The sequence below is a fragment of the Camelus bactrianus genome, chromosome 27 (assembly GCF_048773025.1).
Source record: "Camelus bactrianus isolate YW-2024 breed Bactrian camel chromosome 27, ASM4877302v1, whole genome shotgun sequence".
Lineage (NCBI taxonomy): Eukaryota > Metazoa > Chordata > Mammalia > Artiodactyla > Camelidae > Camelus > Camelus bactrianus.
Genome location: NC_133565.1, coordinates 16648228 through 16672291, shown reverse-complemented (window position 1 = coordinate 16672291; position 24064 = coordinate 16648228). Strand labels below are relative to the sequence as shown.

At 34.5% G+C, this 24064-nt stretch overlaps 1 protein-coding gene across 2 annotated transcripts in view; it reads left to right on the top strand.

Annotated features, from left to right (window-relative positions):
* Positions 1 to 24064, top strand: part of LRRC28 (leucine rich repeat containing 28) — a 102752-nt gene that overhangs the window by 9578 nt on the left and 69110 nt on the right. For both annotated transcript variants that reach the window (XM_074354207.1, XM_074354206.1), the window contains exons 3-5: positions 1204 to 1244; positions 5775 to 5812; positions 6396 to 6533. In XM_074354207.1, coding sequence (XP_074210308.1) covers positions 1204 to 1244; positions 5775 to 5812; positions 6396 to 6533 — 217 coding nt within the window. The remainder of the gene's footprint in view (positions 1 to 1203; positions 1245 to 5774; positions 5813 to 6395; positions 6534 to 24064) is intronic.

The window sequence follows — 24064 nt, the reverse complement described above, 5'->3', positions numbered from 1 at the left end:
CCTCCCCGCTCCATGGCAACCTCTGCTAGTTTATATTTGTCTTTCAGGACTCAAGTCAAACCTAACTTCTTTTAAAAAGCCATTCTTGATTCTTTGTAACTGATACCTAGCCTACTCTGCAGTATGTTTTTAATGTAGAATAAAAAAAAAAATTACTCCTGATTCAGTGTGCTTCTTCAGTTTTAACAACTCCTGTCTTTGTGTTTGTATAAATTTGAACCCTGTGTGTGTGTGTGTGTGTGTGTGCATATGTCTGTGTGAGCTATGCAGGCTGGCTTTCAGTTATTAACCGGCTTTTCCTCCTACCCAGTGCCTCCAGCAGAAAGCAGTCTGCTTTCAATCTGTGAATGGAATTTTTCTAGGATTCTTCTCATGGAATAGCCAAGTCTTTCAGGGCTGTGACTCTGCAAGGGACTTAGATCCGTAAGGGAGCTTCCTCTCCTCCCAATAGCCAGTTTCCTGTCCCTGCCGCACTGCACCCCTCCTGTGAACTTGGAACCTGGGCCTGATGTGACACCCACCCCCTTAGACCACCTGAGCTCCAGCCTAATCTGTTTGTCCTGAGCTAGGTGAGGTCTTGGTTTCTGGCCCCTCAGGTTTTCCACTACTTTCTTCTGAGGAGCACAGTTTGGGATTTTGGTGAGGTAGGGGGTAGGTATTAGTTTCCTAGGGCTGCTGTAATAAATTACATGGGCTAGGTGGCCTTAAGACAACAGAAGTTTATTCTCTCACAGTTCTGAAGGCAAGATGCTCAAAATCAGCGTGTTGGCAGGGCTGGTTCCTTCTCGTGGCTCTGAAGAAGAAGCTGTCCCTTTCCCTGAGCTTCTGTGGGTTGCCAGTGGTATTTTTTGGCTCTGCAATTGCATGACTCCAATCTCTGGCTCTGGCATCACACGGTGTTATTCCCTCTGTCTGTTAGAAACAGTTTCATTTCTTCTGTCACCGTGGAATATGAGGTCTGGTTTCTCCAAGGGACATAGATTTTAAGTGTTCAAATACATAAATTTAAATTGTAGTATGGTCTGTGTAAACATTAACCCAGACCTACTGACATAGTATTTTCACATTTTCTCACATAGTATTTTCGTATTTTCCCAAACTTTACACCCTTCAAAAAGGTAGTTTTTTTTTGTGTTTAAGCTATTTAGAAATGTTTATACATTTTTCAAAAATAAAATTTAATTCTGAGTTTTTAATTTTCAGCCAGAAAACCTTGCTCAGAAGCTCCCAAACCTTGTGGAACTGTGAGTCTGTTTATTCATTTTTTTTAAACAAGAATGAGATAATTTTAAGTTATTTGAAATAATAGGAAATATAATTTTAATGTGTTAATTATTTTTTATTATCATGATCATGCTGTTCATGTAGGCAGACCTATGGCCACAGGGTGGGAAGACAGTTGCTTGAGGTCAGTTGAAGTTGTTTATAGAAGTACATTGTTGGATGGGTAGAGTGTGGCCTGAGGGTAGCAGACAGAGCTGCTTCAAAAGTGCCTTCTGCGCGGGGAGTTCATAGTTTTAAGCATGTGGCTTAAGGTTGTTCAAAAGGGCTGCTGAGATGAGTGCCACTGGACTTTGGCTCTTTGCTGAATAAAGATTTGAAAGGGGACTGGATGCAGAAGGGGAGTGCCGTCCTCCTACTATCATCTTGCACAGTCACTCCAGTACCCTCTTTTGATAACATTAGGCCTAACATTAGAACAGTTGGCAAAGGAGAAGTTTTCATAGGGTCCATTTCCAGTATGGCATAGCTGGTAGGTTTGGAGCTGAGAGACAAAATTGATAACTGGCAAAATGCACTATTACAATTTTGCATTTAAATTGTTAATTTAAAGGCTAGAAAATGTCTTTTATATTAGTTCCTCTATTATTCTCTCAGATTTCCCTGAATAAAGTCTTTATTTCTCGTTTTTTAAAGATTAAGCTTTTTACTTGAGATAATGGTAGATTCACATGTAATTGTAAGGAATAATACAGAAGCATCCCTGTGTACTCTTCGAGAGTCCATCAGTGTTCATGTCTTGCTTAACTATAGTATAAGATCACCACCAGGAAATTGATGTTGCTACGATCCATTGATCTTACTCAGTTTTCATCATAGTCTACCCTTTTATAATCACACTCCCCCTTTTACAATCACAGTCCCCTTGTCTCCCAAATCCTGGCAACTACTACTCTGTTCTCCATCTCTGTAATTTTGTTGTTTTAACTTGTGTTATATAAATCATATAGTATGTAACCTTTCAGGACTGGCTTTTTCTTCATTCAGCATAAATCCCTTGAAATCTATTTAAGTTGTTGCATGTACCAATAGTTCCTTTTTGTTGCTGAGTTATATTTCATGATATGGATGTAATAGAGTTTGTTTGTCCATTCAACCGTTGAAGGACATATTGGTTATTTCCAATTTTTAGCTATTATGAATAAAGCTGCTATGAACATTCGTGTACATGGTTTTGTTGGGTTTTTGTGTATGTGAATAAGTTTTCATTTTTCTGAGATAAATGCCTAAGAGTGCAATTGCTGAGTCATATGGTAATTGCATGTTTCATTTTTTAAATTGAGATATAACTTACCTACCATAAAATTCACCCTTTTAAAGTGTATGATTCAATGATTTTGAAATATTCATAAGGTGGAACAACCATTACTGCTGTCTAATCCAGAACATTTTCAACACTCCAAAAGAAACCCATTAGCAGTCATTCCCCCTTCCCCAATCCCTAGTAACTCCCTGGTGACCAACAATCTACTTTCTATTTCTATGAATGTACCTATTCTGGACATTTGATATAAATGGAATCCTACAATATGTGAACATTTATGCCTGGCTGCTTTAACACAGCATGTGACATCTATGTTGTAGAATGTTTCCAAATTCACTCCTTTTTATGACTGAATAATACTCCACCGTGTATATACACCACATTTTGTTTATCCATTCTTCAGTCGATGGACATTTGGGTTATTTCCACATTTTGGCTATGCTGAATAATGCAACTGTTAATGTTTATGTAGGAGTTTGTGTATGAACATATGTTCTCAGTTCTCTGGAGTTTATACCCAGGAATGGAATATTGCAGTGGTAACCCTATGTTTAACCTTTTGATGAACTGCCAACCTGTTTTCCACAGAGGCTGCACCACTTTACAATTCCACCAACAATGTGGGAGGATTCAGATTTCTCCACATTGTCATCAGCACTTGTTGTTTTCTGTCCTTTCGGTTATAGCTATCCTAGTAGATGTGAATTGGTATCTTGTGTAGTTTTCTTTTGTATTTTTTTAATGACTAATGATGTCTTTTCATTTGCTTATTGGTCATTTGTTTATATTCTTTGGAGAAATGTCTGTTCAAATCTGTTGTCCATTTTAAAATTATTTGTCTTTTATTGTTTAGTTCTAAGAGTGTTTTCTATATTTGGGGTAATAGACCCTTATCATATAGGTGATTTGCAGATAGTTTCCCCCATTCTGTGATTTATCTTTCACTTTCTTGATAATTTTTTCTTTGGTTGCTTGTGTTTCATTATCATATCTGAGAAACTGTTTCTAATCCAATGTCATGAAGATTTACCCGTTTTCTTATTTGAGTTGTATAGTTTTACCTCTTACATTTAGGTCTTTGATCCATTCTGAGTTAATTTTTGCATAGGATGTGATACAGAGGAAATGACATGGGCACATTACTTTTAAGTAAATTCTATATTTCATTTTGATGATAAACTGCCAAACTATTTTCCAAAGTGAATGTACTACCTTGTGTTCCCACCAGCAATGAATGAGAATTCCTGCATTCTTTGAGTAGAAGTACAACGTGACGAAAACCAGTTACACTGAACACCAACATTGTAACTACTCTGATATTATAAAAATTAAGTAAAGAGAAGTGGCTTAAAATTGCTGAGCCTTTGATTACAAATGACTCATGATAACAGTAATGGTTATAACAATAACAGTGGCATTCACGGAGCTCTGACTGTTCAAAGGGCTTTACACTTACTGATTCACTTAATCCTCACAACATCCCTGTGTTGTTGGTGCTGTTATCCTCCACTTCTGTAGAATAAGAAAGTGAGAAGTTTAGTCATTTTCCCTGAGTCACGTGGCTGTTAAAGTACAGGCGGCCTGGCTCCAGAGCACGCTTTCTGATATGCTCTAGCAGTGATGATTCTCCATCAGCCGCGTGTCAGAATAACTTGAGTTGATGTTTCACTTGGTGTGGGATGGCTGTGGACACCTACATTTTGAAGACAACTGGTGATTCTAACGTTTAGTCAGGATTGAGAACATTGTATACTACTGTCTATTACTGCTTCTTTACTATAGTGTAGATACATTTAATGTGTTGAAATATACCTTTTGATTTTAATGATAATTTTAATGAGTACTTTAGTTTGTATTTTGACTTGGACATTTTAAGATCCTTTTTTATGGGTAGAATTTGAGTTGAGGCAATTATTTTGTGGATTACTGAAAAATCAGTTATCTTTATTTTGGTATCTAGACACTGCCTTTTGTTTAACAGGTGCAAATGTGTGCATATGTCTATGTCTATGTGTGTATACTTATTTATGTGTGTGTGTGTGTGTGTGTGTATATATATATATATATATATATATTTGTGTATAGTGTTTGACATAAAGAATTTGGTAAAGTAGGCATTCCTTCCTAAAAGTAATGTTTAAAGAATATTGATTTTAAAATATGGAACCATTTCATGTACACAAAGCAAGGAATAAAATATATCATAGAATGGTATGATTATTTAAATTTCATCAGGCCCAGCGTTAATACCTACACCAAATTGATTTAATCCAGCATAGGAAAATCTTAAATTTATTAACTTTGTACCTTTTTTATTCTATGTCATTGTTATTTTAACACTTGACATTAGGCTTAGAAATATAGAAGGACAAATTCTATTTAAAAAGTACTATATTGATTATAAGATATAGTAAATAAGACAATAGGTTTGAAAATAGTTTATCAAAATCTAGTTCTTTGGTCTCAAAATAAATGATACAAATTTAATTTTTAAACTTTTTACTATATGATTTTCATTGGTCGCAATTTTACTCTGAAAGAGTTGCTGCTGATTGCATGAAGTCTCCACCAGAGAGTGCTAAAGACGCTTCAGTGGAAAAAGTGTTATTTACTTAGGCTTGCCTGGACTTGTCAGCCGGGTAGACTTCCCCTTCCCCCAACCCCGAAAGAATTTGTTTTTTTATTTACAGAATTCCTTTTCCTGTGAAATAAATTCTGTTCCTTGACAGTTGAGTATTTCTACAAATTCTATAAATGATGAGTATTTAATCTCTCCATTCTTGGTTCTCCATGCTGGCTTGAAATATCTTCGATTTGATTATTTTTTAAAGTTATCCTTTAGAAACGAAAAGTTACACTTTCCTTTACACAATATTTATTTTTTGGAAAACCCAAAATAACTAAAAATTAACTAGAGAAACTAGTAATTTGTTTTACAAGGTTGAAAAAATATCTAATAATTTATTTACTGTACATGCTTTTATTTTAAAATGGCAACTAAATCCGCAAATAGTTTTAGTATTTGCAATTCCATCACACAGTATTATTCTCAAAGTATTATTAATTATCTGTGACGACCATATATTTTGTGTTATGCATTAAGAGTAGGGTATGAAAGAAATTCTGGTCCCCGTATATTTGATCAATCACTAAGTAAGCATTTTACAAAGTGATTATGTAGCAGAAGTATTGAATGAAAATAGCTATTTTTTCCCTTCTTTTCCTCTAGGTATCTTCACTCAAATAACATAGTTGTTGTTCCAGAAGGTAAGTGTACTTCCAGTTTTTAGTTAGGAGTTGCTATAGTTTAATAATAGTAGGACAAATTGTCTCTTTAAACCTTTTTTTGTTTGGTGTATTAGCGAATTTTAATTATAAAGCATCTTTATTAGTTTCAAAGCTTTTTCCCCTCTAATTAGTAAATTCAGTTAACAATTACGATTAAATAATAAGTCTAAAATGGTTATAATACTTACCTGATAAATTATTATCAGATAAATTGTCATTAGGTAAATAATGATAACAACTTAAGTTTCATAAGTTCAGTTAAGCATTTTGGTTAGATAAAAAAGACCTTGTGTATCATTTCATGAATTATTTATTCAAGCAAATTTTTTTACATTGTTTTAACATTTTTATTTGTGCTCTTTTAGAGTTGCTATATATTATATCGAAGTAGAAGTGTTATCACTTTACAAAATTTAGTTTGGTATATGTTTTTACTATTGTGTGAGCACTTAATAGGGATATTAAGTATTAAAATATTTAAACTTTGAATACTTAAATTAAAGATTTGTCTTAACACTTGCATCGAATTAATTTTGCCTTCATCCTTCTTTTCTCTTTGAAGCCATTGGGTCCCTTGTAAAACTGCAGTGTTTGGATCTTAGTGACAATGCCTTAGAAATTGTTTGCCCAGAAATCGGTCGTCTGAGAGCTTTACGTCATCTTCGATTAGCTAATAACCAACTGCAATTCCTACCTCCAGGTAATCAAAGTCTGTAGCACACAAGTTTCTAGTCTACTGCAAATCTGCTTTTATTAATATTTTCACTTTGTGTCTAGGCAGTGGGCTTTGGATACATTTCTAAGTTTTTGTCTATTTGTTTGAAGATGACACTAAGGAATGTGGATAAAACATGACTAAGAAGAGTCTTTTCCCTGATGCAAACATAAGAAGGTGGCATTTATGTTTTTGAGCTACAATTACTGCAGTTGTGCTTTGCAGTCAGTGCCCCTTCAAATCACTGCTCTGGTGAAATATTTGTACAAAAATCTACTTCTGTTCTGAATTTCACATAAGAAAATTTATATGAACTTTGCATGATGTAATCATTTTAGTATCCAAAAAGCAGATACATACAGTGTTTTCTCTCATTCTTTAGTAAGGTAACTGATGTACATTAACTTTGATTTAATGTGAAATCATACTAGAATTTAGTAGCAGAATTTAAGTTTGAGTCCTAGAATTGTCAGTTTTGCCTACTGATGATCCTATTAGATTATAATGTACCTATAGACAGTACCAAAACCCTGCATTCTCCTGAGCTGGCATCAAACCCTTTGACTTTCTTACCAGGGTTATTCAGAGATGTTCCTTTGTGACCCACACATTTGCAGATTACAGATTCCACTGCCCTGTGTCATTTCCCATATTAAAAAAAAAAGTGGAGAATGATTTTTAAAAAGCACAACAACTTGTGCTTCACGTATTCCATAAAAGTTACTCTGCATTCAAAAATGAGCAGGAAAAAATGTCACTCACATTGGTTGGGTTATTTCTACCTAGTAACTCAGGAAAACCAACTAGTCTTTCAGTGTATCTAAGTGAAATATGTGACTCAACCAAAATTACAAATTACTACCTGTCCTAGAACTTCAGAGTCACATGAAAATGTTAAAAAACTATTCATGTTAAATCCATGAATGAATTTATGCTTTAAAAAAAACTTTCTCCAAAGTTTTTCAAGTACAGAAATTTCTAAATGAAGCATAGTAGCTGGTTAATTTTTAGACTTTATGTGCTAACTTTAACATATAGGTTCAATATTATTTACAAAAATGGTACTAGTATAGCAGTTGGCTCAGCTTAAAAATATTTTTCAGTCTCATATAATAAGTGTATTACTTTTTCTGACTATTCTTAATACAAAAATTTTCAATATGGCTAGGAACATGATCTTTCTTTTAAATTTTATTGGATGTAATCAGGCTCAATGGTATTTTATCATCCTAGCTTTCATCAAGTTTATATATTTACATACTCAGGAAATTAGATTCTCTTTCAGAGATTGTCTAAAAATGTATCAGCAAACATAATACTTTACAGTTCCATAGTATTTGCATATATGAAACTTATACATGAGATATTGTAGAATCAAAATGCTTGGCTATAATACTGTATTCATAAGCCCCTTTATCTATACAGTTAAAAAACATATGAGTAATACAACTTTCTATTAAAACATTGTTCTTTGTGTTCTGTTATTCTGTCTTTGCCTGTAATGTAAGAATATTTTGTGGTAAAATGTGGCCATTTCCTTCCATTAAATACTCTCGAATGTTTAAGGGATGTACTACTAATGTCATTGACTGCTTCTGAATAACCAGTGAAGGGCACAGGTTTCCTGACTACTTTCATATAATTTTTAATTTATTTATCACCTGTTTCATAATAGATTTGAGGCATTTACATCCGATTTTATTCCCCTAGCTTGTTTCTGTTGTCTGTGTTTGGTTTTACTTGTTTTGAGTAAAATTACATACAGTAATAGTGATTATATATTTTAAGTAGAAACTTTTGATTAAGCTGAGTATTGATTTTTTTTCTAGGCCATCATGAGTAGCAATGAATAGATCTTATTAATTTTTTGATTTACTTTATATCTCTCTTTTTGAGGTTATTTCAAGTGTTATGATTTGAATGGGAGAGGGCTAGCTACACATCCCCCAAATGTTTGACTGTGTTTGGGGACATACTATGGAAAAATATTCTAACTGTAGTAAAAAATGTGAAGGACTGTCATTTTGTCTCCATTTGATGACTGTGGACACCAGCTGATATCTGACTGTTAGCATCTTCTAAGTAGTCGATGCTATCAGTATAGACTTCTTACGTGTTATATTCCTGTGAAAGATGTAACATTTTATGTGCATTAAAAACCTTTGAATGTAATTTCACATTCAATATTTAAAATTTGAAAATTTAAGAGCAATATTTGAAAATTTTGAAGCACTTAAAATACCTAGATGGATAATAGAGAGTTTAAAAATTAGGATCTAAGAATGGATTTCAGGGGTTTCCTGAACACCCTCAAATTGTACCAACAGTCTGTTGTTTGTGAGTATGTACATATGGCTGTGAAGAAGGTCCAGTGTTTTTGTCCATTTCTTAAACAGATCCATGACTCATGGTTGATTCTCTTGGGTTGTTTGTCAATACCCATTGTTTGGGAATGTCCCTTCCCTCATTCTGTTGGGTTGCGGAGTACTGCCATCTTCCTACCTTGTGACATTGCTTTTTCTTTCTCTCTCCATTGATTGGTCCAAGTGTTGGTACCTGACCCAAGCAGGACCAGTCCTCTTCCTGGGAATTTTGAAGGACGCTGGTAGGGGAGAAGGAGAGAGAGCAGAGGAGGCCGAAACACAAAATCAGGCTCTCTTTCTCTCGAGGCTTCTGCACAGTACTATGTAATCTTGTGAGGTCTGGTAGTAACCATATGGACTGGGAAACAAAGAGAAAAAGGTGAAGCAGATACATAGAAAGAAGATGGAAGCAGAGACTTTCTAAGTTTTCTGTCATTTCCCAATCACTGATTCTGTTCCGAAGGCCCTTAGACTCTGCTTAAGCCAGCTCTAGTTGGCTTCTACGAACTGTCACTGAAAGATATCCATGTAACATAGCTGCTCCAAAGGCTTAAAACAGCTGTCTAGGGTACAGGATTAATTTATATTGAATCTCCTATCTATTTAACTGTTACTCTTTGAAATTGCAAAAGCTCTTATTAATAGTAAGAAGTCTGGGGTAAGCAACAGTGTGATCAGCAGTATGTCTGTGAAGTGGATACATTAAAAGTGGTCTCTTTGTCTTGGGTGTTAGCATTTGTCTATGATGTGCCACAGTGTCAGATTTTTATGTTTATCCTGTGTGGGCTTTTCCTGATTCCCAAATTGGGAAGTTTTCTGCCATTATTTCTTTATATATTTTTCCACTCTGGTTACACACATTAGATCATTTGATAAAGTTTCGCAGATCACTGAGGCTTTGTTCTTTTTTTTTTTTTAAATCTTTATTTCCTCCTCATCTGAAGCTTGAATGATATCCATCTGTCTTCTGCTCCAGTAACAGCTTTTGTACTCCTGTGTGCTCTCCAGTATGTTGTTTATTTAGCCGCTCTTTACAACTCTCAGCTTTTTCCTCTTTGGTACCTTGTCCTGCATTTTCCAGCTGTTTCAGCCACCCACACTGTGATCACTGGCTCTTCAGCACTGTGAGACTGCAGGGTTCTGCTTAGGTTCCACTTCCCTGTGCTGTGGCCCAGAAAGCTTTGTCCAACTCGGGATACAATGGGTGTTTCCCTTATTTCAGTGATAAAAGTTCTTTGTTTCCTGTCCATTGCTTGAAAACAGTTGCCTCATACATTTTTAACTAGTTTTATTGCTGTATTTTGGTGGGAGGCAAGTCTGGTGTCAGTAAGCCTGTCATAACTGAAAGTGCTTTGATTTATCATCTGATTGCTTACCTGCATTCTTTTATATACATAACTTACATACCGCTTAAACATTTGTATGTTGCCTTCTGTGTCCAGTATCAAAACTATAGCATTATTTGTTACAGAATAAATTTAAACTCATTTTCTTCCAAAGGCTTTTTCTAACTTGATTAAGTAGTATTACGTGATCTATTATGGTGAGAAATGCCAGGCACGTACAAATAAAGGATTACTGAAGAAAGATTTCCCTCAGCACAGAGCTACTTGCCAAACACTTTGTGATTCACCCTTAGTGAAGACCAAAAGCACCAATGGATATTAGAACAATCAGAAAAACCAGCTAACCCTGATAGTTTAGAATCCTGATACTTTTGTGATTCACTATAAACTCTCTATGAACTCCAATGAGAGAAGGTTTATGGTAACAAACAACAAAATGTAACTAGGAGAGAAGCAGTGTTGCTTACATCTGGCATATAAATCAGCCTGTTTTTTGGAAATGCTTTTATCCTTAAAAAGTTGTTTTGCGTACCAAAAAAGGAAAGGTTTTTAGCCCAAACTGACAGCATTAAAGCACTCCATGTTGTACTTTAATGGATAAAAGCATGCACAAACCAAAATAGAAATACATATGTATGTAACTAGCATGAACTGTTTCTAAAACTCAAGCTTCAAGTATGGCCAAGTCTATTGTTTTTTTCTTAAAATTTATTTTTCTTCCGTTTGAGCCTCTGTTGCTTTATTGAAATGAAATCTAATATCTCTCCTTCGAGCTGTCCTTTTGCCCTCTGAATTATTCTGAAATCTCTGTGCTCATGGGTCTAATGTGGAGGTAGGGAGGTGCAGGTCAGCGCTCTGTCTACAGAGGACGGGCTTCCTCTGGGGCCTGATCACTCTGGAGCTTCTGCTGTTGCTTACTGTCCCATCTGTTGAGACGTCATTGGCGTAATCTGACAGTATTGGAAGCTGCTGTGACTCTTCAGAGGTGCTGACCCTGCTCCTGTAGGTTCAAGCCTGGTATGAAGTGCTCCACATTTGCATTTTGTGGGTTTCAGTTTCTAGGATGGTAAGTGGCCCCAGCAACACTGGGTCAGCCCTGGCTTCATTGTTCTCTCTTCTACTGTGCCTGTGTTATCCCTTCCTTCCTAGTGATCAACTCAAAGGGAGGCTACAGCAGCTCTCCTTTTGAATCCTCAAAGCACAGTGGGTCTTACTGTGCCACCTGCCACCAAATAATCAAGGCTGTTCATCCCCGTAGTACCTTCCTTGGGTGGATACCATAGTAATTCAGGTGATTTACCCTCCTAGGGGGACAGCTTTTCACTGATTCCACGTCAGTACTGGTAAAATAGCTAGCTAGCTCTTTTCTCACTAAAAAATATAAGTAATTTCTGCCAGAGTCCCCTCTGGTGTCACCAGGCTATGTATGTATAGTCAACAATATACGTAGATAGACTTTCTTTATTTTGGGGGGTTATCTACATGACCCGGGCCACTTAGTATTTCATTTGCTTAACAAAAAAGTGTTTGTTGGTTCAAAATACCATGCTATGTACTAGAGAAAGTAGGGACAATGATGGTGAACAAAATCTAAATCCAGGCTTCAAAGGAGCTTCTGATATTTTATTGTCTAATAGTTTAAACTGTGAACTTCCAAAGAAGAGACTAGGCAGAGAAGAGAGAAAGGAGAATTGGGTGTCTTAGTCATTATCTTGGTATAGTGCCAAGTGGTTAAGATAGTCAGTTGACAACTAATGGATAGAAATATAAAATCTGACAGTCCGCCTGCCCTCAGCTTGCTAGGTGACCACTGAATAAGTGAATAAACTGCTGACCAGAATCCTAAACTAATGCACAGAACCTGTCCTTTCAGTGTCTCTCATAGACCTAAAAGCCACTTTTTTAGTCTCTTTGTAGCACATTTAGTACTTCATTTTTAAAGTAACTTTACATTATATAGTTAAAAACATATTAGTAATTTTATAGTAACAGATTTTTAAGTCGTATTTCTATATAAAATTATCTTGGTATGCTAGATTAGATAAAACATTTCTCAGAAAAAACTTTTCTGTCAGTACTATTACATATTGTAAAATCTGGTTACAAATAGAGCTAAAACTTTAAAATTGTACTTAAAAACTTCTACAAGTTTTGAAAATTGGGCAAAAGCCTTAGAATAAGAAAGACCATTAAAATTCTTCTAAAGGAAAAAAATTTGTTTTCTGGGCTATGCATCCTTCTCAGTGCAAATAAATACAGAAGATTCTCCTTTTTAGGAAAGATGTGAGGGAAACTGGTGGAAAACTGGCTAAATATCTGAAAAACAACAGTTCATTGTGATTATAATTTTTAAAAAAAGCAAAAGGAGAAAAGGTGGTCCCTCAGACTTGGGAAGTCTCTCCCATCAATCATATTACTGGCTACGGCATGTTGAATTCCTCTCCATGGACTATTTCTTTGTGAAAAGATTTCAAAGCAGCTAACATCATAACAGCAGTCATCTAACTTGAAATCTTAAGAGGCATACTTCAAAGTTCTCTTCACATGTAATGTTGCTTCTCTTCCCTTTTTGTACATAATTTTGTACACCATAGTCTTTTACAAGCTTGGTGCTGTGTGGGAACCTTGAAGATGGTACTCAGGTCAGTGAAGAGAATTTAGAGAAGTAATGCATGATGTGAGGGACTGAGCTGATATTTAAGTGGTGTGCAGGAGCAAATGATTTGGAGTTGGATATTTTCCATTATTTTATCTTTGAAATGTGTCTGTCTCATAGTCTACCATACACACTGCTTCCAGGATTATCTTTCTGAAATGAAATAAAATAAAATAAATAAAATAAGCTACTTCCCCAATTAAAATCTTTTATTGAAATAATTTGTCAAAAGTGTGTGGTTGCCGGGATAGAATCCCATGTTGGATTCATAATCATTTGTTTATTATGAATACCAGGAATTAAGAATATTAAAAGAAAAAAATATGAATATAGAAGTCTTCTTAATCTTTTGGAATAAACTTTCTTTAGAACTTATAAAATGTATTTTCTTAGATACAAAGTATTAATGGGAATTCAGAGACTTAATTGTTATTTTTTAAAATTTATATCAACTTGCAGTACTTTTAAGGTGGCATGGAGTAATTTCTATTATACTTTTTGATATCTTGGCAAAATTGGGCTCATAGTTCATTTTTACTAAAGAGCTTTCAAGTATTAAGCATTTTTTCCTTGTATTAATAGAATGATCTGGTATATTGCATTTATTAAGCAGTCTTTAGGAAAGGCAAGTATTAAATAGATACAGAAACAAAAATTATATTTTCATAGTTATTTTATGGCTTTAGTTGATTTTTCTACCTTGATTTAAGTATATTATTTTGTGACATAATCAGAAAATTGTTTCATGTCAGTGTAATTGTGGAGGAAATTTACTGGCAGAATATAAGTGATCTGCTGAAATAGGTACTTCTTAAACAGTAATGTCTTCAATATGTTAAATATTTTGTTTTATTTTTTCATGTATTATTTGAACATGCTTATTGCTTACTTCATCTGTAAATTATGTTTTATCTTGTTAAAGATTTTGATTAAATCAGATTATAAGTTAATGATTGTTTTAATGAATGAAAAGCTTTATGATTTGCCAAGATTTGGTGTAATGAGACGTAATTGAATGAAATTTAGTTTGTTGCCAGACTCCCCCTGCCCTTCCACAATTGGCATCACAGTTCTTTGTTTAATCCTTTTTACTGTTTCTTTTTTTAAAAAAAATCAACATTTTGAGCACATACATTGATATTTTTAAGCAGTTCCTTTTAGTTTTCATTGGGTATTTATTTATAAGGTGTTGAGAAAACTTGAAGTAAAAATATGGCTGTGGAAGTGATGAAGGGTTGAGAAAAATGAATGTCCTTATATGCTTATAACCTATGTCATTAGTTGGTTGTGTGTCTCCTCTACTTCTTGGCTGGTTCTGCTGACATTCCTGCTCCTGACAAAGTTTGGCACGTCTGTTTTGATGATTTGTTTCTTTTTAATTTTTAAAGTTTGGTATTCATCACTTTAGTGTGAACTTACACCAAGTACAAATGTTAGTGTCTTATTGATTTTTTTTAGGAATAGCAGCAGGTTTTGTAGAAGTCATATTATTTACTTATACATGTAGGTCTTAACACAAATCCATTTTCCTTAAATGAGTTAGCTTTTACTGTAGTTTTATAGTCACTATCAAAAGTTTGTTGGGAAAAATAGCTGAAAGATATGTAGATGTTTAGAGTAATAGATCTCAGAATTTTTCTTTTCTTTGTCCATTTTTGTCTTTTTGAAATATAAATAAACATTTTTATGAAGGAAAATATAAATTTATTACTCGTAAGAAAAATAAGATTAAAATTCTAACTATTAAATCTTTAGTCAAGTAACCAAAGAAATAATCTTAAAAATTTCTCTTCATATGCTTTGAAAAAGATATTTTTCAAATATCTAAAGCAAAGCAAATAGATACTGAAAAACATTTTTAAAAATACGCACAATCATGCATGTTGTATATATCCCAAACCCAAATTGTGATTTTTGTGGTACAGTTCTTCTGTTACCTAATGTCACTAGGAGGCTGCATACACTTGAAAATGCGGGACAATTTTTCTGTACCAGTGAATAACCAATGAAGGAGTAATCATTAACATTAGCTTGTGTTCATGGAGTGCTGTCTAGCAGTCTTTATATTATCCACAAGAAGGGTCTACAGAGATAAATTTCCATGACTTATTCACTTAAAGTGAACTGATCCAGTGGCATAATTGAATGTATATTTCACACATATCAAATCCCTAAATTATTTAGCAATTTAAGAAACAAATAATTTATTTTTTTATTTATTGAGTGATATATTAAATATAGGCTATAGAATACTGTTAATTTTAAATAGAAAAATGAAAGTTTTAATCTGTTTGTCTTTTGAGATTCTTAATACAGTAGATCAAATCAGATAGATCCATAAATCAGCAATTAGTAATAAATTTACCTATTCTGTACTTTTTAATAATTTTTTTCTAAAGTGCCAATCACTGTATATATTTTATTTGAATGTTCTTGTTTTGCCTGTGGTATCCTGTGAAATTGCTTTTGAACTTAATAGATGAAGCTATTTAAGTCTTCCACACCTAGAATTCTATGGAACTTTAAGAACTATGACTTTCAATAAAACAAAAGCCTGTAAAGTTAATGTTATTTGATCCCTATTTCTCCATTTTCTTATCCAATTTAGTAGATAGGTTTTAACTTGATGGGTTCTGATATTCCTTCTCTCACTAACACCCAACATTCTTAATTTACACTGACTCTGACAGGTTTGATTTTATAAAAGATGTAGAATGACAGTCTTGAAAATTTGTTCCTACTGCTAAAAGACACAGCATAATAGGGTATAAGGATTTATATACTAAGTCTGTTTATTTCCTATCCTAATACCATCACTTTGGGAGTCAGGATTTTAATATACGAATTTTGTTAGGAAACAAACAGATGCTTAATCTTTAGATATGAGGGAAAATCAAAATAAAACCACAATGAGCTGTCTAGAGAAGCCACAATAAAAAGAGTGAGTATACCAAGTGTTGGCAAGGACATGGAGGAACTGGAACTCTCATACATTGCCAGTGGTAACATAAACGGTTCAGCCACTTTGGAAAACAGTTTAGCAGTTTCTCTCAAAGTTAAAAATATAGTTACCATGCAGTCCAGCAATTCTACTTGTAGTTATTTACCTAAGAGAAAGGAAAACATAAGCCCACAAAAAGCTTGTATGCAAACCATAGCAATATTATTCATAATAGCCCAAGCTGTTACAAAACAATCTAAATGGCCAATTAACTAGTGAATAGACAAAATATGGCATACCCATACTATAAAATATTACTCAACAATAAAAAGAAACAACTTACTAAAACATAAAACAACATACATGCAAAAAAAAATGCTCAGTATAAAATAAGCCAGTCAGAAAAGGCTGCATAGTACATGATTCCATTTATATGAAACTTCTAGAAAAGGGAAAACTAGTTATAGAAATAGAAACAAGATTAATGGTTGGATGAGGGTGAGAACGGGCTGGCAACAAGCAGACACTAGAGAATTTTCTAGGATGATGGACATATTCTAACACTAGATTGTAATAAGAGTTCCTCTACTGTGTACATTTAATAAAATTCATCAAACTGTACATGTAAAATAATAAATTTTATGCTATGTAAATTGTACCTCAATAAAGCTATTTTTTAAAAAATCAGTGGAAAGTAGTTAAAATAAATTATTAACTCATGCCTGCCAGGAACAAAATTACTGACACTGTCATAAAGTTTCAAAAGATATTGTTTAGAAGACTTTAAAAAGTGATACGGAGGGAAACAAATTACGTATACATCACACTTTGTAAATCTGTTATAGATAATGCCCTGGCGATTAGGAAATCAAAGTTCTGTTCCTTGTTTTACCATTTATATATCATAACTTAACATGTGTTTCTGACTTAGAAGTAGAAATATGTATTTGTAAATAATGATTATTTTACACTGCTATCAGATTGTAATCTGGAACTTACAGAGTTGTGAAATAGCTCTCATAGGTGAGAATCAGATCACCAGCAGGACTCAGCAAACTGACCTGTGGGTCAAATCTGGCCCTCCACCTGATTTTATAAATAAAGTTTTATTGGAAGACAGCCACCCCGTTCATTTACAGATTGCCTGTGGCTGCTTTTGTGCCACAGTGGCAGAGCTGAGTAGTTGTGACAGAGACTGTATGGCTTGCAAGACCTATTTACTAAATGACCTTTTACAGCAAGGTTGCTGACCCCTGCTCTTGCCTGGATACAAGTTCTTTATCAGATATGTTATTTATAAATATGTTCCCCTAGTCTGTAACTTGTCTTTTCATTTCTTAAAGTTATCTCTTGAGGAGCAAAAGTTTTACATTTTGATGAAGCCCAATTAATCAGTTTTATATTTTATGGATTGTGCTGTCAATGTCATATTTAAGAACTATTTTTCCAAACCTAGGGTTATACTTTCTTGTATAAATTGTATACAAAATTTTCTGTTACATTTATGTGTATGTCTAATTCAAGGTAATTATTGTGTATGATGTGAGGTAAGGGTTGAGATATTTTTACATGTGAGATACTCACTTGTTTGAGCACAATTTGTTGAAAAGACTATCCTTTCTTTGTTGAAGTTACCTTGGTATCTTTGTTAAAAATCAATTGACCATAGAATTATGGGTTTATTTCTGGAGACTCAGTTCTGTTCTTCTTTATGTTTGTCCTTATGGCAATGCCACATTGTCTTGATTACTGTAGCTTTATAGGAAGCTTTGAAATTAGGCCATTCAAGTTCTCTAGCTTTTTTCTTCTTTTTCAAATTCCTTTCAAAAAAATTAAATTTTAATGATTTATTTTAAACCAAAGAAAATTCATTTTTCCTCTTTTTTGGGCATTTCATCTGTATACTTATTTTTTTATGTATATACAGATAGCAATACAAAGATAAAGATGGGGCTCTGGAGGATGTTTTATCCAAGTGATCTATGGGGGTCATTGTACTATTCAGTATAATTTCTAATCACCAGTCTATTTCTTGCTTTCATTTTTATTTATGCAACTTGTGACTTTCAGCTTGCTTCCCTAATTTGATAGTGCCTCTAACAACAGTATGCCTCTTATTAATAGCATAGGGACAGCACAGGGCCAGACAGGTGGGCCAGATGATGTGGTCTGCATTGTGACTCCAGTAGGATGGATAGTTGAAGGACAGACAGTCTTGAGACTAAGGGAAACTGTTTCTCCTTGTCCCCTCACCCCCTGTAGACCTGCTTCTGCTCTTCACTGATGACCGAATCTTGGTGATGGGAGTTGGGCAAGAGAAGACAAAGGCTCTGGGTTTTGACTCACACTTGATCACCAAAATGCATTTTGTCATCCTATAGAGATTGTGTAAATATATATAAAGAGATTAGATGAAAGGACACCAGATGATTAGGATGGTTACTAGAAGAGTTCTTCTCTCTGTGGCTTCTTTATAAATATGAATGAATTTCTGTATTGCTACAGGTTGAGAAGTAAATAATTGTGAAATCTTTTTTTTAATGCCATATCTGAGAAACCATTCTGGGCCTATCATAACACTCAAACTTTGTTATTTAATTTTTCTATAATTTCTAAAGTGTGGTATTTAAATAGCTTTCATCCATATAAAAATACAGATTTTGCAGCAAAGAAATACATTTTAAAATTCTTTCATAGAAATAAAGCAAAATAAATACTACTTTGAAATTTATCAGTAGTTAACAAAATGTTTAGAAGAAAAGCTCAGCTGTTTTTAGAACTGAAATTCTCCCAACACCTTTAGGTTTCAAGCTTTAGCTCTTGGTAAAGTAGTAGGTATATTTAAAATACTTTATATAATATTAATTAACGACTCCTTTTTAAACCCCTTTGATATGCCAATTAGAAGCAAATTAGGATTTGGAAAGTGGAAAATTATGTATTTTTCCTTTTATATTTTTATGCCATTTAAAAATTACTTTGCAAATAAACACAGTGGCTTTGTTCTCTTCAAATCCTTCTTTTTGATTCTCCATTTAAGTCTCTGAATGCTTTTCACTAAACAGTGCTCTAATGAAGTATGTTAGTAAAATCTTTGTAAAAAATTGTGATAAATAACTTCCCATTTCTTCCTCACTGCTTAGAAAAAGATAGCAGTATTTTAGTATCAGTCATTGAGACATAAAGCTTTGAGTGGTAGTAGTTAATTTATTTTCAACATCATGATTAAGGCTATTCAGAAGAATGCTTTTGTTAAATGTTTGTATTTCTCCCTTTGTCTTCATTTAATTATTTCTTAGTATTGCTCCTTATTAGGCTAAGTTACTTTAGTATCTCTAATTAGAAATTTAATATCTTATAATGAGCTGGCTTTTAAGAAGACATGCAGACTAATGATGCTGAGCCTCTTCTCTTTGCTGTTGGCCCAGACATTGCCCGTTTTGGTTTCCTAATTTAGTAACAGAAATAAAACTATGCACGACTGGGCAGGTTTGGTATGCTGGCCAGCAGCCAGGAAGCATGGGTTTCTTAAGTAAATGGACCAGTGGGGATTTGCAGAAAACACAGATTAAGTTACATGAGCTTTGCACTTAGCAAATCCCTAACTATTTAAAGGAACTTGGCTAACCCACTGCCACCTAAATAAAAGTCACTTTTGTTTAAATACGCAGATGCACGAAATGATGTACTGTTTCCTTTTCCAAAATTACCCTTCATCTTTGTGCATTTAATTTCATATTTTTGTAAACTTTTAAAAAGCACTTTCTCTTTTAATAAATAATGCATCAAAATTAGTTGTTAAGTCTATTCAATTATTTTGTGCATTTGTAATACCTTTCAAAATAGCATAAAAGAGTCGATAATATACATATATAACGTGTGTTTCTGTGTTTGGAAATGAAAGAGAGTTCTGACAGAGATAAAGAAAAATAAAAAGCCTGGTTTTACACACTGCCTCTGGCACCTGCCTGACTGGGGAGTGTTGAGTCCTACTGTCTCTTCCTCCACCGCGAGCATTGTTAGTGCCCTACATCGTGCAGCACCCACTGGGCTCGTGGGTTTGCAGTGGTTGCTTCCCTGGAATGTCTGAGCACAGGCTGCCTTCCTGTCTGCTGATGCTGTTCCTTTTTGTTGCTGCTTCTTGTCTGGCATATTCCTGGTCTTCTTTCCTTTTTCTCCCTCCTTAGTCTTGTTAAGATCTATCGCCTCTAAATTTGGGGAAGAGCCTTGAGGCCCAAGGATTAAGTCCACTTCTTTTCTCCTTCAATTCTATATGTATTTCTTCTGGGCTCTGCTTTTCATTATCAGATGAGGGCCAGCTGCCACCCTGGTGATCTTTTTTTTTTTTTAATTGCTTTTTAGACTGTATGTAAACACTGGAGGCATATTCTGAAGTGTAATTTCATTGAGAGAGAATATGAATGAATGAGATTCTCTCATTTCTTACAAGATTTTGACAAATGGAAACAGTTAATTCCAATACTTTGGCTAGTATAGGTGCCGTATAGAGGAGAATACAAGGTGTGTTGTAATCATACTTAGAGCAGTATTACTTCACAATTAAAACAAAATGGATTTAATATAAACTTAAATAGTCAAATTATATTGACCTTAGGATTAATATGATTTCCCATTGTACAAATGCAATCCAAAACTGGGAGTTCGAATTTGTAGATACTGACAGGCATATGTAGAATAGATAAACAAGATTATACTGTATAGCACAGGGAAATATATACAAGATCTTGTGGTAGCTCACAGTGAAAAAGAATGTGGCAATGAATATATGTATGTTCATGTATAACTGAAAAATTGTGCTCTACACTGGAAATTGACACAACATTGTAAAATGATTATAACTCAATAAAAAACATTTTTTTTAATTTAAAAAAAAATGTAAGAAAGAATACCAAACCCAAAATTCTTGACCAGTAGTTGTCAGAAGGTTACTTACCTGTAAAAATAGTCAGTTTTTAAAATGATATTCCTTAACTCATGAGCATCTGAGTAAGGCTGATAGGCGCCTGTTCCTAGCATCAGGATTCCTCCCTCTTGACTCCCTTCCTTACCTCATTCCTCTCCCTTCCTGTGCTCTTAGAATTCACACCCAAGGGAAACAGGCTCATAGTTCCTCTGCCGTTGGCCTTTCCTTTGCTATCCTGAGAGAGAGAAGGCACTGTTCTAACAAGGTTTCCCTGACTAAGGGATGGGCAGAGGGGAGGTCTCTGTTATCAGAGACTTAAAGTGACATCTCTTGGTTACTGTGTAATTCTGAGCATTAGTGAAGAATCTAGTATTTAGATATTTTTGCTGTGTCTTAAAACTTTAATTTCTTAAGTGTATTATATTCATGCTGTTTTTATTGCTAGCAATAATAATCGTATCTTAACAGTTACTCTAAAAAGTGGTAACTCTCCAGATAATTATTATTTTTGTTAGTACATTTATTGTTTGAAGTAGGCCAAGCATGCTAAATGCTTAACTCTTTTTTCCTCTAATAATTGTCACAATAATGAGATGGAATAGGTATTATTGTTTTTCACTTTTTTTTTTTTTAAAGATGAGGAACTTAAAGCTTGGGAAGAGTAACTGTCTTGCCAGGGGTTATGTACCTATTAAATGGGGGATCAAAGATTTTAATCCTGTTCATTCATGTTTTTAAAATATAAAAGTTGTTACATGTAGGAAAGTACACAGATTTAAAGTAGTACTTAATGAACTCTCACAAAATAAATACACTCTGTAACCAGAACCCTAGAAGCCTCCTTGTTCTTCTTTCTCGTCACTCTCACCCCTCTTCTAAGGGTAACCACTATCCTAACCTCCATCACCCATTCAGTTTTAAAAGTAAAGATACTACAATTGAGATTTTTGCTAAGGTACATTATGCAGATTTTTCTCAATGGGGTTAACCCTAATAAACCCATTGTAAGTTGAAAATATCCTAAGTCGAAAATGCATTTAATACACCTAACCTACTGAACATCAGAACTTAGCCTCCCATGTCAGACATGCTCAGAACACTTATGCTGGCCTGTAGTTGGGCAGACATAAAGCCTGTTTTATAAGAAAGAGTTGAATATCTCACGTGATGTGTTGAATACTGTACTAAAAGTGAGAAGCAGAATGTTTGTAGAGGTACAGAATGGTTGTAAGTATACCAGTTATCTACCCTCAAGATTGCGTGGCTGACTGAGAGCTGCAGCTCTCTGCCACTGCCCAGCATGACAAGAGGCTGTTCCGGAAAAGATCAAAATTCAAAATTTGAGGTATAGTTTCTACTAAATGAATCTTGCTTTTGAGCATGTAAAGTTGAAATATTGTAAGTTGAATTGTCATAAATTGGGGACCAGATATCTATACTGTACAGTTGGCCCTCTGTATCCATGGGCTCCTCAACTAACCGTGGGTTGAAACTACTTGGGAAAAAAAAAATTTCAGAAAGTTCCAGAAAGCAAAACTTGAATTTGAAGCACTGGCAACTATTTACATTGCATTTACATTGTATTGGGTATTGTAAGTCATCTGGAGGTCGGTCTATTAAAGTATGTGGGAGGTTATGTATAGGTTATCTGCCAATTCTAGTCCATTTTACATAAGGGACTTAAGCATCCAAAGATTTTGTTGTCTGTGGGGGTCCTGGAAGCAGTCCCTCCGGTAAACCAAAACATGACTGTACTGGTTAAAGACTTGGTCATTATGGACTTTATTCCAGATGTGATGGAGCATTTTGAGCAGAAGAGTGATACAGTCTGGCTTAGGTTTAAATGGATCACCCAGGCAGCAGGGGAAAGAAGGAGCCAAGGACAACAACCAGGAGATGAGTCAGGAATCTACTGAAATAACCCAGGCAAGAGCCGATGCGGGCTTACACTAGAGTGGTAGCAGAACTCTTGATGAGAAGCAGTTGGATTTTGTTTTATTTAGTGCTTTGTAACTCTCACAATGTTGCACTCATCTTCTTTTATCCTCAGAGCCAGTTTTGTCCCTGATTATAAATAAGGAATCTTGAGGCTCTGAGAGGTTATGAACCTTACCCAAGGTTACTTAGTAAGGTGGAATCATGACTTCACATGTCTTTTGAGTCTCAGTCCATTGCTTTTGCTAAACAGTTACCAGAAATACATAGTCTTTTTGAAAAAGATCTAATTCAAATATTTTATATGATTGAGGAAATTAAAATCATATACTAGCTTTTGATTCTCTATTAATTACCTCTTGCTGGATAACAAATTACCACAAACATAGCAGCTTTCAAAAACATATCTCAATGTCTATGGATCAGGAGTCTAGGCACAGCTTAGCTAGATCATCTGCATAGGGTCGCACAAGGTTGCAGCCAGGGTTGGGTTGGCCCAGGGCTGTGGTCTCATCTGAGGCCTGACTCATTGTTACTGTCAAGATCTTTCTGTTTTGTTTTGTTTTGTTTTTGTTTTTTAAATAGTGCTGCTATGAACATTGGGGTGCATGTATCTTTTTCTTTGTGTTATTGAAGTATAGTTGATTTACAATGTTGTGTTAGTTTCTGGTATACAGCACATATATACATATATATTCCTTTTCATATTCTTTTTCATTATAGGCTATTACAAGGTATTGAATATAGTTCCCTGTTTTATACAATAGGACCTTGAGACAAAAATAGTTAAAGTCCTGTAATGAAACTTAGTATGTTTTAGTATGTTGGCCATCTAACAAAAGGAATTTTTGACTATGTTTGCTGCCCAAAGGAAAGAATTCTATTAAAGAATGGTGCCCTTGTCTTTTTTTTCCCTTTAGGATCTCTCCCTTTTAACCTCAACTTTGGATATATATGCTTAGCATTTGGAGTGTTAAAAACATGTTCATTCCATTCTATAAGAATCTTGATATCCAGACTGTGTGTTGGTGGGTGTTATCTGGCTTCTCATCTGCCACTGGTAAACATGATAATTAAGCCTGTTAATGGTTAGTTTCCATTTAACTTTTACTTTTACTCTTAGTCTAGTGCCAGTGTGATATTTTGCAGGTTCTTTGGCTGCTGAATTAAGAGAATTAGTTTTGGAACCAACCTCTGAGTTCAGGAACAGAACCCCTCTGAACCATGATCTGAATCTCCAGCCCTGTAGCTTTCTGAATTCTACCACAATTTAGTTGATTATTCTGAACTGGTCTTCCATTTTATAATAGACAGCCGAGGGAAGCTGTCTTTAAAATGCTGTTTTTGGTAC